Here is a 17,463-nt window from a genome sequence, read left to right as displayed (position 1 = left end):
ACCACTAACAAATATGTAGATTGCAGATTCCATTTTCTTTTCCTTCGAGGTGGATTTAGGCAGGTATCTGCAGGAGTAGAGGCCCGTGTGGTTGGCCTGCGCCATGTTCAAGGTCAAGGTGCTGCAGAATTGTCTGTTATTCCTTCCACAGGCTGATCTAGTGACGCTCAGCTTTTTGTCCTCCTGGCTCACTGTAGTAGGCAGAGACCAGGAGTGGGCTGCCTCCCCTCTGCAAGCAGATGAGAAAGGAAGGCACAGTCAAGGCTGAGGCCAGGCCCAGCACCAAGCTCAGAAGCCTCATGCTGAGGCCTACTCTGGAGTGTCCATTTGCTTCATTCCAAGCAAGCCACATCTTCAAAGGAGCTTTGGGACCACGGTCAGGACAAAGGTGTGACAATGTCTGGGTACCGTTCCTTCAAGATGAATAAAGCTCTCCCCTCCACGGGACAAATCCTCTATGTGAAGCTTAAACCTGGGGACCACTGAGGCCACCCCTCCCTTCTACTCTGAGAGGTGACCTTTCTGTCAGGGACGGAGTTTGACTTGGGAATGTAGATTATTACACCCATACCCACACCATCGCTCACCTGCACTTGAGAAAGAGAGTCTGGCCCGCTTGCATGACGTGCTGGGTGCCTTTTAAACTCAGTTCTGGTCCTTTTAACTTCGACCCTGAACAATATCCTATAAAACAAAACATTTTAAAATGTGTCATTTGTAAATGGTTTACTGCGCCTTCTAAAAGATGAATTTTTTTTCTTTAGTCACAAGAGGATACACTAGATGCAAGTTTCTCTTAGTCTTTTTGTGCCTTTCTTTTTTTCCTGGAGACAGGGTTTCACTAACTAGTCCAGGCTGGCCTGGACAAACCTCTTACCTGAACCTCTGTAGTGGTTTGAATAGGAATGGCCCCCATAGAGTCATGTGTTTGTAGTTTGCACAGGGAGTGCACTATTAGGAGGTGTGGCCTTGTTAGAGTAGGTGTGGTCTTGTTGGAGTAGGTGTGGTCTTGTTGGAGTAGGTGTGGCGTTATTGAAGAAAGCATGTCACTTTAGGGGTGGGTTTTGAGAGACTCCTCCTAGCTACCTTGGAGACAGTCTTAGCTCAAGATATAGCACTCTCAGCTCCTCCTGCACCATGGATGCTGCCACACTTCCTGCCACGATGACAATGGACTGACCCTCTGAGACTATAAGCCAGCCCCAGTTAAATTTTGTCCTTTATAAGAGTTGCCATGGTCACAGCAATGGAAACCCTAAGACAACCTCCCAAATGTTAGGGTTGTAAATGTGAACCACCGTGCCCAGTTGTGGCTTCCGGGTGTCACTCATCCCATAGCTGGAGCAATATCTGGGGTCAGCCACTGAGTCATTTTTCTTTCTAAACTTGTTTCCTCCTTTGGAAAACTAATTTTAGACTCAAGAATCAGTTTTAGAAGCTGCTCCTCTTGCCCTGCATAATCTGGGCCTTGTTTTGCATAATCTGCGTATTGCGTAATCCTTCTACAGTAAAACCGACTTATTCGCTCACACCAGTCAAGCCCACTTCAGATGGCTGTGCTTCAGGCACATGGAAATGGCTTACAATCTTATCCACCTATCTTTATACAATGTGATAATGACATCTGCCCAGGGATTATGCAAGCCTGGATACCCCACCCCCCTCTCTCTCTCCTCTGCCAGCTGGATTTGCTACTCTTGGATATCTGACTCCCATTTGGCCCCCCCAGGTCACATGACTCTGAGCTACAGGTTAGAGGTCGAGCCTCTCTCAGCTGTCAGAGTGGCCTCTAAGGGGCTAGCGCCCTGTTTGTCCTCTATCCCTCCCCCTTCCCCCTTTCCCTTCTTCCCACTCATGACAGCTGTACAGGGCAAGGCTGGGGGTCAGGGACAGTGGTCCCTAGGATAGAAAAGGGACAAAGGGACCGAGAGGGAAGGAGTCTGGGAGGAATAGATATGTTTGTCGCCAGTCTTAGAGAGTATCTGCTACTTGAAAACGGGTTTTCGCAGTAGAAGTTAAGGGAGCAATGTGAAGTGCTCTAGAACCCCTTGTCAGGTCTCAGATCTGTGAGGTGAGGGCTTGCTGTCAAATGCCAGGGCCATAGCTGACTGTGTTCACCAGTGTTTCTCTTCATCTCAGAGAATACAGGACTCTTCCCAAGTCTGTAGTACAGAGGTAGCTTCTTTTTCCTCCTTCTAACTGTGCGTTTGGTTTGCTACCCCTCATCCAAGCTCTACCACCATGAAGGGGGTGCGGGGTCAGGGCTGTGTTGTACAAGATGCTGACTCAGCACCTACCACGTGGCAGATGCCACCCCACCCCCACCCGCAGCATAGCTTCTGTCATAAGATATTCTTTTGCATATATAATTGCAAGGGAAGATACTAAGTGAACATTATATTTTCTAAACATTGCTAGTGGTCAAATTAATATTTTAGAATGTATCTTCAGTTGGTAAGGGTTGCTTGTGTCATATTACTCCTAGGTGAAATGACAGAGTACTTATGACTTTAAATGAATCAAAACCAGTTGCATATAGTGATATGTTTTGGAATGTGGCAGCTTGGTGTGGCAGGAGGAGGCACCTTAGTGGGCCCAGGCTGGGGCACCCCTCCTCCCCCCAGGTATCAGCCATATGACGGGTCTAGTATAAAATAAAGTTTATTTGGGAGCGTGGGAAGGGGGTTGTGAAGGGAATAGAGGCAGAGAGGGGAAGAGGTCAGAGAAGGACAGAAAGAGAGAGGGGAGAGAGAAAGAAGGGAAGAACCCGGCCGGGAACAACATGAACAGAGGGAAAGAAGAGGGGAGAGAGAGGACCGGGAAAGAGAAAGGGAGGGAGGAAGGGGGGAGGAGGCCAAACTCCTTTTATAGCAAGCCAGCCTCTTAACTGGCTGTTGCTAGGTAACTGTTGGGCGGAGCCTAGAAGAGCCGCTAACATACAGACCTAGTTATTCTGCCCCCAAACCACATAGAAGTCAACCCACTTGGGTAGGTAGGAACAAATTTTGTCTCTTACTCATCTTTTTGGAGTTTCCTGGTGCGATGACCCCCATGAACAGTAGCTTTTCCTAAAGCCACCGCTAATGATTGTAAACCTACCCTAAAAATATTCCGGGCCAGAATTGTTTCTGCCCATCTCGAGTCATGGAACTTTGTGATTTAATTGAGCAATTGTCTCGGAGCTGGCAAGGATCCAGCTCAGCTTCCGGTGGGGAATTCTGGCGTCCCTTGTAATCATCTGCAGTTAGGTAGATTAGCAAGCTTTCCCTGAAGGAGAGTGCACGGGGAAGAAACCTCCGCTTTCCATGACTCGAGGTTAATATTCGATTTGTATTAGTTCTTTCAGGGGCAACTTAGAATGGCTAAATGTCTTGATTCTTGTCAAGGGAACCTTGGCACTTCAAGGCCGTTAAGAAGATCTCTTAAGAAACAAACCCTCCAGTATTCTCTCTGCACTCTGCGCCGTCTTCCCACCAGGACACCACCTGAGCACTCCAGACACTCCGGAGGAGAGTGGGGTTCCTTGGGAAGCTTGGGGGTGCAAACGCTAAGAAGATTAATTTCCACTCTGCAGTTTACCCTTAGCAACAGGGAACTCTACATGTGAAATGAGAAACTGGGTTACCTAGCCGGTTTAGAAAGGGAGAGAGCTAGAGAGGTGGCTCAGTGGTTAGAGCGCTGGCTGCTTTTGCAGAGGACCCAGGTTTGATTCTCAGCGCCTGCGAGGCGGTCCGCAACCACCTGCAACTCCAATTCCAGGGGATCCAGCACCCTCTTCTGGCACTCATGGTGTGCAGGCATGCGTGCAGACAAGACGCCCATATACATAATACAAAAGGTATTTAGGAAAGGAAAACCATAAGAAAACGCTATTTCTGAGCTGCTGAACACTTTAATACCATTCTCTAGGAACTAGGAAATAGGACTCACTTAAGGACTAGCAGGAGCAGACACAATAGTACCTATCTATATTCCCAGCATTTGGGAAGCTGAAGCACGAGGGTTATGAGTTCAAAGCCAGCCCAGACTGGGCCACACAGTGAGACCTCCTTCTCCAGAAACCAACAGCTATAGTTTAATGGAAATCTCTAATAATTCCAGGAAATAGCATTAGCCCTTAAAGCATTTATTTGAGGCAGGTGACCGTCCATGTCTGAGTAATAAAGGGTCAGGTACTGGCTTCTGCACATCTGCTGCCATCAGACCCTTCCTACGCCATCAGTGACACCTGCAGCAGACACAGCCGTGCTCAGGGGCCCCCTCGGTAGCTCAGAGTTGGGCTGCCTGTTTCGGTAATAACTCCACAGGACGTCCCATTTCCAAGGGTGGTGTACTGTGTGCTACTGATTCCCATTGTAAAGCTTGGGTGGCTGTCAGACCTTTCCACTGTTTGCCGCCATAGCCTTGACCTCTGATTTAAAGAAATGTTTAATTTTTTTATCCTTTGCCGCCAAAGCCAACTGCGAGATGAAAAACATAGAAATCCATCTTTTTTTCCCATCAGGAAAAGTATTATTTTTTTTCTTTTTCTTTTTTTCAGAGCTGGGGACTGAACCCAGGGCCTTGTGCTTGCTAGGCAAGCGCTCTACCACTGAGCTAAATCCCCAACCCCAGGAAAAGTATTATTTGACATAATAATAGAAAATTTCAATTCAGACTAGGACTTAGCTATATAGCATTATAACCATAATTATAATATGTAATATATACGTGATGCAGGATAATTTATATAATATTATAAAATAATATATATTATTATGGTATGTATTATGCATTATATTATATATCATACATTACATGTTATATTATATGTTAATTATGGTAGACCGCTGTAACTAATAGCACTGAAAATACCAGCCAGTTGGGCTTGGCACAGTGGTGTACATCTTTAATCCCGATGTTTGAGAAACAGAAGCAAATGGATCTCTGTGAGTTTGAGGGCAGCCCGGTCTATACAGTGACACCCTTTCTCAAAATAAATGAATAAGCAGCCGAGAATTTGCCCTTGTAAAACACTGGTAGTTGGTGTTGACCTCTGTGTTGACCTCCCCTGCGCACACTCATTATTCCTCTGCCCTGTATCTCCCTTCCCATCTGCCCAAGGTCGGGGAGACACTTCCCACCCTCGCCTTCACATCGCTGTGCAGAATGGGACGCGTCTTTGACCTCAGCAGAAGGAGCCAGTCCATCTCTAGCAATGCGTGACTTCATTGTGAAACCAAATCCACGATCAAATGGCTGCGTCTCCTTCAAAGGTTCTCCGAGGCTGTGTGATGGGTTTAAAAGAGTGAACTCCCACAGAGGTCGTTAGGGACCGGACAGCCTCGCAAGGGTCCAAGATTCAGATAAGAAACCCTATGACTCAGTGCTCTCAGAGGGGACCAGGGTTTGGGGCTCAGCACTCACACCAGGGGTTCAAGAACAACTGTGAACTCCTTGGCCTGCAAGGGCAACTGCTCCTTTGGTGATCTAAATAGCGATCCTGTTGAACGCAGCTTGATGACGAGTTATTCAGCTCCCCTTCCAAGATGGCAGCACGAGTCCCTATTACACAGACTATTCTCTTTAAAGGTGGCGCTTCAATCCACAATGGAATGCCAGGGTTTTGTCCACAGCGGAAAGTTTATCCCATAGTGGGGGATGGTGCCTAGCAATGGCATGCTCTGCTTTGCACACATAGTTTGTGGTGTTCCCATGATGGAGATCCTGGTCTAAAAGTGCATCTCTCAGAGGGTGTCCTTGCCTTTGAGCAACAGCTGTGTAGATCATGAAACACCCATTCTGCATGAACACCCATTCTGCTGTGATCCAGTCACCCACCCACCTCCCTACCTGGCTCTGACCCTAACTGGTCCAGTGTGGCCACAAACAGGCCACATATGCATCAGCAAAGGTGAGGCTCACTTGAGTAACTTCTCCCAGCCTCTGACCTCTGTGACCCTTGACTCTGAGGTCACAGCTACTGATAAGCAATTAGAAATCCCCTGTTTAGGCTAGGCATGGTGGTGCACACCTTTAATCCCAGCACTTTAAACCCAGCAGAGGCAGGTGGATCTTAGGAGTTCCAGGCCAGCCTGGTCTACACAGCGAGACCCTGTCTAAATCACTATCACCATCATCACCATCACCATTATTATCATCATCACATGCTGAAATACTTGTGCATAATAAAAAGGCAGATAGTGATGTATCTGGCTGTTATGTGTTCCATGAATTGTATAGTATTAGGAAGCATATGGAAAGCTGGTCCTAGTGATTGAGGCCAAATCCACGGTTTCATGTCCTGTGCCACTTAGTGAAAAAATACAGTTCCCTGGGTATGGTGAGCAACCAGTTTTTCTTAGGCCTCTTAGCAAGGGAATTGAGATGAGCCCCATAGAGACTAGTGAACGGAAGACCCAAAGAATAGTTTAAATGTAATGGAGGGTGAATGATTGCACTAATGAAGTTTTTAAATTTCCAAACAGGTCCTTCATTTCTGAATTTCAAGGGCTCCTCTGACAAGTGGACAGTGCAGTGGGTGCACCTTTTCCAGAGGTGACTGGATGGATGCTTGAACAGAAGATTTGCCAAATAGACATTGTGCTGTCAAGAATTTTACCATTAAAAGTGCATTATTGTAGCATCTGAAAAAAAAAAAAGGCAGATAGCCCCCATTTGGAAAATTCACAATGGGACATTTTCCCAAAGAAAGTTTGAAAAGATGAAGAAAGCCATTAGCCAGCAAGAAAACAAAAAGCAAAAGTCCAGTGAGAAACCACTTGACCAAACTGCCAGGATGGTGGACATCCAAAGAGGACGGTGATACTTTGTGTTGTCACATAAGCCGGTAGGGAAATGAGAAACTGAGTCGCCGCTGACAGGATTTTGTAAAGACACAGCCATCTTGGAAAACAGTACAGCAACTACTCAAAACCCATGCATGGGTTAGAAGGATTTTCCAGCAATTACTCTCTCAGATACCTACCCTAAAGAACTGAAAACACGCAGCTACATACAAACTCAGACTAAGAGCACATACAGTTCTCACAGAGGAGCCATGCGGGTTCCCAGTACATGAGGGGCCCACGACCTCCTGTACCTCCAGCACCAGGGGATCTGACATCTCTGATCTCTTTAGGAACCCTCACTTAAACACACACATGCGCATATACACATGCACGAGCACACACATACAAGCACATACATGTACACACATATACGTACACATGCATGCATATGCTAACACACACCACCCATATACATATTTCAAAAGAAAATACATCTTAAAAACAAACAGCAGTGGGGAGAAGGGTGCCACACACGTGTATACCAGCGTTTTCCTGACTGAGCCAGCCCCCAGCTCTCCAGGAGTTAACATTTGGGTTTTGCCTTCAATTTTTAGAAGGCTGATTTTAGAGAAACAGCTTACCCTTCATCTAGAAACATCACTATGTATGTACAAGTTTTACACTGTACTAGGGAAATCCATCCTCACGTCTGTTCCGTCACCAGTACTGCCAATCTACAGTTGGTTTGTATATTTTAACAGGAACTTTTAACAACATTGAGTCACACTGACAGTTCAGTTGTAGACAGACTTAAGAAAACCACTACCGTTTCATTTTAGGTTGGTTTTTTGTTTGTTTGTTTGTTTGTTTGTTTGTGTCTGCCAGGCGTGGTGGCAATGCACCTCCGACCCCAGCACTCCACAAGAAGAAGCAGGCAGATCCCTGTGAGTTTGGGGCAGGCTTGTTTTACACAGTGAGCTCCAGGCCGACCAGCCAGGACTGCATAGAATAACCTTGTCTCAACCAAAACAAACAAAAACAGAACGCCCAACTTCTAATTAATTGGTTTCAAACTCAAAGCTTTGTAGACATATTTAGTTCAGATGTGAAACATCTGTTTTCCATTTCACATACTACGTTTTCAATAGGACATAATCCTCCATGATAAATGGCCACTTTATCTAAATATAATTCAAATATCGTGTTTCAAAAAAAATCAGGCCAAAGACAATGAGCCATTTCTCGAGGTTACGTGAGGTCAATTAAATACAATTCATAATAAAAGAAGGCTCCTCCCTTCAAGATGGAGTTTATTAAAAGCCCGCATCCCATAAGTCTAATTATGGAAGAACCCTCATGGCTGGGGTGAGTGGGGAGTGTGGGGGGCAGATTTGGAGTGAGTACGGGGTACAGGTGTAAATTTCTAGAAGCTCCTGAACTTTGTATCTGAGAGGCGAAGTCCTCCGGGGCTCTGGAATGAATAGATTAGATCTAAGTCTGACTCGCAGGCACATCACAGCTCGGCTCCGCTGTTTACAGGTGCTGTGAAGCTGTTACAAATGCAACAGTTCTAATTACTGGGTGGAGACCAGTGAGCGAGCCTTCCCGTCTCACTCCCGGGAAGACCAGGATAGGCTAGAGTTCATGTTTCACCGGCAGATGCGAAACACAGAGAATAAATAAAGTCCCAACTGTGAACCCCAAATACCAAGTCTTTCCTTCCAAACTGGCCTTATTTATCTCTTTAGTTTGGGTGCTGGGATGAAACTCAAGGTCTCATTGCATGCTGAGGACCGGCTCCATCACTTAACCCCCGGCCCCATTTGTGGCTTTTGCTCATCGGAGCACATGAGCTTGCTGATGCCTCCCTCTGTTTAAAGTGCTGGGCCAGGAGGTAACGGAGAAATGGGGGAGGTTTTTAATTCCACTCTCCATTCAGTTTAGAGGAAGGGAAAGCCCCTCCCTAGCTGGGATTCCCAGATTGAAGTCTGTTTGGGGGGGGGGGGAGCAGGAAGCTGGGACTCAGTGCTGACTAATCCTTATGGAGGCAGATGACTCATGAGTTTACAGAGGGCGAACTCCCCCCACAGAGCATCTCAGAGCCAGGGTAACTGCTGTGCATCTAGCTCTCCGGGGTTCAGAGGAGGCCCCGAATGTCTATAAAACTGCTGACCAGAAAGCAAACATGTAATTTGTATAAAGTTTGGAAGCCCAGTGACCTGCTGTTCACCTTAAAGTCCTACATTCAACTCCTTTTGTCACACTAAACCCATGGAGAAAAGTCACCAGTTTCTGGCAAGTTTTTGCTATTTCTAGGTAAAGCCTCAAATCACTAGACTAAAAAAAAAAATGGACACCGACTTTTCGTATTTATAGAAACGTAAAATAGCCATGTATCCTTCCCATCTCTGTGACTCTCTGTGCCACAAATCAAGAAGTTACCTAAGGAGGCCCGGGTGACAGCTTGGTGGGTGAAGGCACTTGCTTACACAAATCTGATAAATCGAGTTCTCTCCCTGAAACCCTAGTGGGAGGAGAAATAAGTCCCAAAAGTTGTCCTTTGACATCCACACTCGTGCCATGATATGCAGGCATCGGTACTTATATGCATGCACACATGTGTGCGTGTGTAACACACACAAACACACACACACACACCATTTAAAGAGGTTATTTAAATGCATAATGCAAACTTACCACAGCACACATGTGGAGAATTATATTCACACCAAACAAGTCCCACAAGAAGTCATAATATTACTTTTTTTTTTTTTTTTGGTTCTTTTTTTCGGAGCTGGGGACCGAACCCAGGGCCTTGCACTTCCTAGGTAAGTGCTCTACCACTGAGCTAAATCCCCAGCCCCAATATTACTTTTTAAATGTTTTTTTTTCTCTCTTCTACCCTGGCTTCTTTTAGAGCTGTCATTTGACTTAGATCCACACATTTGAGTGTGTTTGTGTGTGTGTGTGTGTGTGTGTGTGTGGTGGGGAGGGAAGCTATCTATGGTCCTGTGGATACTGGTGAAGCACTCCGTCGTCAAGTTATTCCTGTGTAGCCACAATTCACACTTTAGTTGCCAGTCAGTGAAAGCCATCTGTAGGTACTCCGGGTCACAGTGCAAGGACATTAGGTGATGTGGCAATGTTTAAGGTGATCTGGTCCGGTACCGTATCACTCATACCATCCACAGATTGTTGAACTTACTCATCTTCCCTACATCTTTATAAAATGTTCACCAAGAGAGAAATCCCCCAGCCTCATCCCGTTCTGACTGCCGATGCATAAGAACAGGGCCGTGTCTGCAGTGGGTCTCCTGCAGGTTTTTTTTTTAACCAGACACTGGTTTCTCTGAGGGTCACAGGTTAACCTCCATCCATCATTAGCCCTGTCACCAGCTACCCTCAGGAGCCTACCCCTCCAGTGACCTACAGCCGCCAACAGCTTCTTTTCATGTGACGTCGGAATTAATTGGGTTGATGGGAGGGGGGGAGTGTCACTCTGACCAAGTGGATACCTTGCCCCGAAACCCCATGTTCTCCTTCCATGAACTCTTCTATAATTGAATGAAACTGATCTCCACGGAGCCTGCCCATGTGTCATTTCATCTTATGGTTCTGTGTCACAGAAGGTTCAAAGTCTGGTTAACAGGACATGAAACGTGGCTTGTATTTAGTGGTGAAACCTATCAGACCTCCACCTAGCTATACAAAGGGGCCAGGAACAGAGACAAATGCTCCCTAAAGAGGCATCGGGTAGATTTTATCCTAGATCCATCTCGGTTTTCCTTGTCAGTAGCAAAAAGTCCGATCCATTCGGTACCTCCCCCATCAGCTTACGTTCTCCACCAATGCCACAGCTCAGAGGACTGCATGGGAATCTGGGCCCTGATGTCACGGCATAGAGAACGGATCCCAGCGGCTGCTAAGGGCTGTGTTATTGTTCAAGGTGAAAGTCGCACGTCATTTCAGGCGAGAACACGTGCATTTCTCATAAAAATTAACACCACAGTAGCTAAAGATGGCTCAGTAGTGCCGTTGCAACAGACATAGATGTAAAACGAACATATATGGGCATATATGAAATATGTATAATGCTTTGGCCAGCTGAGGTCTATCCTGCAGGTTCCACTGAGAATCAAGAGGACTGGGTAGGATTGCATTGTTGGGTGTGGAAGTAACTGTCATGATTTACCTCAGTTGCTCTACATATCAGAAGGACAGTGGCCAGCTGTGTAGAATCATAAGTCCCAGTTTGGTTAAGGGTGTCTTCTATATCCTCTGTGAGCAACCAGTTACTAGGCTGAAAGCAGAGAATGGTACTTATGGTGCCAAGTCTCTTCCTTTCCTTACTGTTCAATGCCAACCTCTCAACCATATATAGACCATGACAACAGTTAAGCTGGAGAGAGGGCTCAGGGGTCTAGAGCACTGGCTGCTCTTCCCGAGGACCAGGGTTCAATTCCCAGCACTCACGTGGTAGCTCACAACCATGTGTAACTCCAGTTCCAGGGGATCAAATGCCCTCTTCTGGCCTCCATGGGCACTGCACTCATATGATGCACACACGTGCAGGCACAACCATACATATAAAAATTTAAAAGTCACCAAAGCATATTTTGTTCAAGTTTTAATTCTGAATCCCAATTAGTGCTACTTTGTGTAATAAAAATAGAGAAGCTTGACTGTTGTGCATGCATGCGAACATGTGTACATAAATTCATCCATGTGTACATACACGCATCCATGTGTACATGCATGCATGCATGCATGTGTGCATACATGCACCCATGTGTGCATACATGTATGCATGCATATGTGGTGTACTGAGTTATTCATGAAAGGGAAAACCACAAAAAATAAATAAAACCAACACCAAGTTTCATCCATTTTCTTCAACAGTTCTACCTTTACAATCTAGAGTCCTTTGGACATCTCCTGTGTAGAGACACAGGAGATGTTTTAAATCCATTCATTAAAGGGAAGTTGAGACAATTTCTCTCTCTGTAACCAATATTATATATGCAAACCCTCTGCCCTTCAAAACTGAAGTGGCCTGGGGTGGTGATAAAGTGGTCTATCCCAGGAGGTGTTAAAAGTGTTAAAAGGATAACATTTCTAAGCCTCGTTTTTCTTTCTTTTCCTGTTTTTCATATGTGTTTGCCATGCGTGGATGTGTATGTGCCTGTTTATATATATGGGGCACATGTGTGGGGGCACACCAACATGTTCATTCATGTGCAGATGGTGGCCAAGGCTTGATGTCTAGAATCATTCTCAAATGCCCTTCTCCTTACTCACTGGGGCAAGGTCTCTCAATCAAACACTGGCTCACCCATATGGCCGGCCTCTCTAACTAGCTCACTCTGGGGATCTCCCGTTTCTATCTTCCAAGGCTGGAATGCCTTTTACGTGAGTTCTAGAGACCCAAACTGTGACTCTCATGTCTGCACAGCAAGCATACTAGTCACTGAGACATCTCTCCAGATATATGTGCATATATTAAAAAATTAATAAAGTCTCCCGAGAATGCTCAGGCTGGCCTAGAACTCACTATGTCACCCAGTGGGAGAGGGACTGTCTTCCTGACTCCACATCCTGAGTCCGGAGGTTACAGGCGAGCAGCATCACCCCAGCTAAGCCCAGTGGACACATCTGAACACACACAGAGTAGAGGAAGCAGTAGAGAACACCGTGTTCTTTTTGTATTTTGTTAATTACTGTGTGTGGTGTTTACTGTGTATGTGCGTATGGAGGCCATAGGACAACTTGTAGGAGTTGGGTCTCTTGCTCTACAACATGGGTGCCAGGGATTGAACTCGGGAAGTCAGGCTTGGCAGCAGGCACCTTTATCCACTCACTGGCCCCTGATTGCTTTCTCAAAAGCCCTTATAACTTAACATGAGCAACAAATAAGCCAATAAATACTGCACTCCTGGGGCCAAACCAACTCCCGCGTGAGGCACACACACACATCCTAGGCGAGTGTTTACCGCTGTGCCTCACCTCCAGCCCAACAATGATTTCCTTTTAAATTCTCTTGCCTCTGAAAAACTCTACCTTCCTTGACCTCTTTGCTGAAAGGAAAAAACTTGGTTTCACCTTCTTCAGTCCTCAGATGTTTTTACTCTGGTATCTGCCCAGGAAAAAAATCAGAAGTATACATTGGTGTCACATTATGGTTTCTGAAAGGGGTTGTCTGTGGCAAGTATCTGCAGAAGACTCAGAAAATGAGGAGAGACACAGACACCATCATACGAGGTGTGTCAGCTAGGACTAACAGGTTCTACCCAGCTCTGTCCATCCCCTCTAGACCATGGAGGGCCTGGAGTGAGAGGAGAGAGCTTTTGACCAGAATGCTCCGCCCTAAGGCAGGAAAAGCAGAGGTTTCCTGGATTCTCCAGAGAACCTGGATTCTCCGGTTGGGTTGTCATACCTAAGGTCTGTGCTGGGGACCTTCACCTGCAGAGAGAGCCTTAGCGGGAGAACCTGTCTCCATAACCACATCGGGGAGCCAGCTCTTTAGGGGCGCACGGCTTCTGTTCCCAGTCTTACTCCTGGGTCTGGTGTCAATCAAGAGACCTAGCTAGCTCAGCCGGGGCTGAGAAAAGAAAATGGGCTGGACCCAGAGGATGACCAAGAAAGCATAAAAGCAAATTGTCAGACAGACAGACAGACAGACAGACAGACAGACAGACAGACACACACACACACACACACACACACACACACACACACACAGAGGAAGAATTATTTCCACTCCTGGGTGTGCTCTTCCGACCTCCTCCACTTGCACATTTATGCGCTTAGATAGTGAACAGCAGGAGCCTCCTGCAGATGCCTCTGAGACCCAGAACGGTTTGAGACACAGCACGGGTCTGCCAGCTCAGCATTTCCCGAGTGCCTCCTACATGACAGGGGGACTTTACAGCAGCAAAGATGGCTCAGAAACATTCAATTGCCTAGTGATTTCCCTACCAGAGCTGACCTCTTAGGAGACGATACTTAGACACAGAACAGTTGATGAGCAAAAAATCCAGAAGACCTCTGCCATCAACAATCCAAACTCTTCTCACTTTGTGCTTAAGCACATGCTGTTTACTGCTGTCAGTTCCGAACTCTTCACTTTCCTGAGTGGGTCACCTCCATAAAATTTGCTACACTATCCACAAAGCACAAGGATCTATTCAAGACTAAGCATGAAGCATGGTGAATTAAAACTGTATTTGTGGGCTGGAGAGATGGCTCAGTGGTTAAGAGCACTGAGTGTTCTCCCAGAGGTCCTGAGTTCAAATCCCAGCAACCACATGGTGGCTCACAACCATCTGTAATGGGATCTGATGCCCTCTTCTGGTCTGTCTGAAGACAGCTACAGTGTACTTAAATATAATAAATAAATAAATAAATCTAAAAAAAAAAAACCTGTATTTGTTCTCATAAAAAAAATGAGAGGGCACCTTCTGAGGGAACAGGTTAAAATGTCCTCAAATAAAAGAATCTTCCTGGCACTTGCTTATGTAGACCAGGCTATCCTCAAACCCACAGAGAGCCACCTGCCTCTGCCTCTGTCTCTCTGCCTCTCCCTCTGACTCTGCACTTTTCTGCCTCCCTCCCTCTCTCCTCTCTCTGCCTCTCTCTCTCTCTCTCTCTCTCTCTCTCTCTCTCTCTCTCTGTCTCTCTCTCTCTGTCTCTCTCTGTCTGTCTCTCTCTCTCTGCCTCCTGAGTGTTGGAACTGAAGATGTGAGTCACACACCAGGCAAAATAAGAAGTCTTCTAAGCATGTGTCTAATTGGAATCGGAAGGGTGGTGACTGGCTGTGAATGAGAATTAAAGTTGCCATGATCTGTGTTATTCATCATGCAATAATGAGAGAAAACCCAGGATTCCAAATCCTTCCAAGAACAGGCCTTTCTGTGGTATCTCCTACTGAATTTTTTGCTGCCCCTGAGAAAATGATATATGTGGTCACGGAGTTCGTCAGTTCAGCTAAAGAAAAACTGAAATTTCCCAAGGTTGGCACTCTTGTTCATTTCCTGAATTTCCCCAGTTTATTTCCAAGTGACTCTGTGTGGAAAGTGCCCCGCTTGGGGTCCTTTTTACAGCAGAGGGAGACACAGAGTGGGGAGGAGACTGCGTTTAATTTCTATCTAGCAACAACTTGGGCATAACAGTCCTTAGCCTCACACCGTGTCACGGCTACTCACATGCCATCTCAGGTAATACAGCTGCTCAGCCTGCAAGCACGGCCTCCTCCCCCGGTTCTAGAAGAGTTCCCTATGGACAGGAGGCTAACACTGTAAAAAATCCTTAAAAGACAGCACTACAGGAAAGTCATCTAAAGCATGTGACTGCATTTGGACACACTTTCTGGCACTTTCCTTGACACACAAACTAAACGTCCTCAGTAGGTAGCGGGACAGGATTCTCTCCAGATTCTGATAACTGTGGTCTGCTCTGGGGATAAAACAGTGTCTGTCACTCTCAGGGTGTTAGGACAAACAAATCAATACTTCTTTCTCTTTCTTGACTTTTTGCAGGTCTGAACAGAGAGAGAGAGAGAGAGAGAGAGAGAGAGAGAGAGGATACCACAAGGTGCAGCTGAGTCCAGCTCAGTCAGAGAGTGCTGTCCAATGCTTAGAGTTGCTCATTGTCCAGCCCAACAGCACAACACAAACACACACACATACACACATACACATATATACAATAAAACACATACACATACACACAAACATACACACACACATACACACATACACATACACTCACATACACATACACATAAACATACATATATACATGCTCACACACATACATACAAACATACACATATACACGCTCACACACATACACACAAACATACACATATACACACTCTCACATACATATACATACACTCACATACACATATACACACATACACATACACAAAACATAAACAAAATTACACTCAAACACATACAAACATCATATATGTACACTTATACATACTCTTACATACACTCACACACATATATATACACAAACACATAAATATATACACATATATTCACACTCAATACTCATATAAACATATAAACACAAATATAGACATATATACACTCATACATACTTATATAAAATATCTACACTTACGTATACACATATACACTTTCACACACATACACACAAACATACACAATTACACACACACACAATACACAACCATACACATACACCCTCACATACACAATTACACACATACATATACACACACAAACATAGACATATACACACTAACATACACATACATACTTGCACATATACACACTAACACACATACATACACACACACAAATATATATATATACACATTCACACATATATACATATACGTATACCTACACACACAAACATCATATATACACACTCATACAGACTCTCACATACACATACTCTCACACACATATATACACACATACATAAGTATGCACATACATTCACACATAACACTCATATAAACATATACGCACACATAGACATATATATACTCACACATACTTATATAAACATATCTACACCTACTACACACTCTCAAACACACATATACACATACACACAAGCTTCCAGTGTCATTCATATACAAGAACTGGGATGAGACAATCAACCCCAGACTGGAAACAACTGTCTCTTCCAAAGGCCTTTGAACTACTGTCTTCCCACAGATGCATTGACTTTTTATTCTAATCCCCCAAAACAAAGCCTGTTGCCTTTTCTTGAATCCCAAGGCCTCCGCAGTCAAGCTACTTTAGGAAAATGTCGAGGAGAGGGCTGATTTTGAAGTCAAGAAAAACACGTTTGAATTGCAGCCTAACGATCCACAGTGTGTGGCTCTCGGCAAGTCATCCAATTATCCCCCTGCCTCAGGGTTCCATCAAAGCTGAAAGTGCAGATGTTGGATGGTTACCAAGAAGCCTGTATGCTTCAAGCCTGCAGAGGAGTCTCCCTGAATCTGGATCTCTTCCCCTCCCCCTTCTGGGGAACAGAATGAGTGTCCACCCTCCCTCTGGTACACAGAGCATTTACCTTTGTGTGGAACACACTTCTGGACATGGCCGCCTCACCCCGAGGAAGCACTGAGTCTCTGAGAGCATAGGGTGTAGAGGGTGCTGGAGGAGCACGGGGTTCCTGGAAACCGTCAGAGGGCAGCCCTGGCTTTTACCACGGGGTTCCTGGAAACCGTCAGAGGGCAGCCCTGGCTTTTACCACGGGGTTCCTGGAAACCGTCAGAGCGCAGCCCTGGCTTTTACCACGGGGTTCCTGGAAACCGTCAGAGGGCAGCCCTGGCTTTTACCACGGGGTTCCTGGAAACCGTCAGAGGGCAGCCCTGGCTTTTACCACGGGGTTCCTGGAAACCGTCAGAGGGCAGCCCTGGCTTTTACCACGGGGTTCCTGGAAACCGTCAGAGCGCAGCCCTGGCTTTTACCACGGGGTTCCTGGAAACCGTCAGAGGGCAGCCCCGACTTTAACTCCAGACCCTTTCCATGAGAGCTTTGTCAGATTCAGGTACCACCATCAGCCCTTTGAATGACCCTTTGCACTTTGGAAGGACATGCTCATAATGGCTTTGGGGATCCTAGTCTGACATCTCCGTGAGTGTTCTTGGTTATCCACGATAAGAAAGCCCACAGGGAGAAAAGTCTGCCTTAATCGAGAT

At 45.8% G+C, this 17,463-nt stretch overlaps 1 protein-coding gene across 3 annotated transcripts in view; it reads right to left on the bottom strand.

Moving 5' to 3' along the window:
• Flt1 (Fms related receptor tyrosine kinase 1) overlaps positions 1-17,463 on the bottom strand; it is a 171,701-nt gene that overhangs the window by 143,796 nt on the left and 10,442 nt on the right. For all 3 annotated transcript variants that reach the window (XM_008768998.4, NM_019306.2, NM_001309381.1), the window contains exons 2-3: positions 588-684; positions 3-229 (exon numbers count right to left, since the gene is read on the bottom strand). In XM_008768998.4, coding sequence (XP_008767220.1) covers positions 3-229; positions 588-684 — 324 coding nt within the window. The remainder of the gene's footprint in view (positions 1-2; positions 230-587; positions 685-17,463) is intronic.

The sequence above is a fragment of the Rattus norvegicus genome, chromosome 12 (genome assembly GCF_036323735.1).
Source record: "Rattus norvegicus strain BN/NHsdMcwi chromosome 12, GRCr8, whole genome shotgun sequence".
NCBI classification, from domain to species: domain Eukaryota; kingdom Metazoa; phylum Chordata; class Mammalia; order Rodentia; family Muridae; genus Rattus; species Rattus norvegicus.
This window is presented reverse-complemented; position numbering and strand designations above follow the sequence as displayed.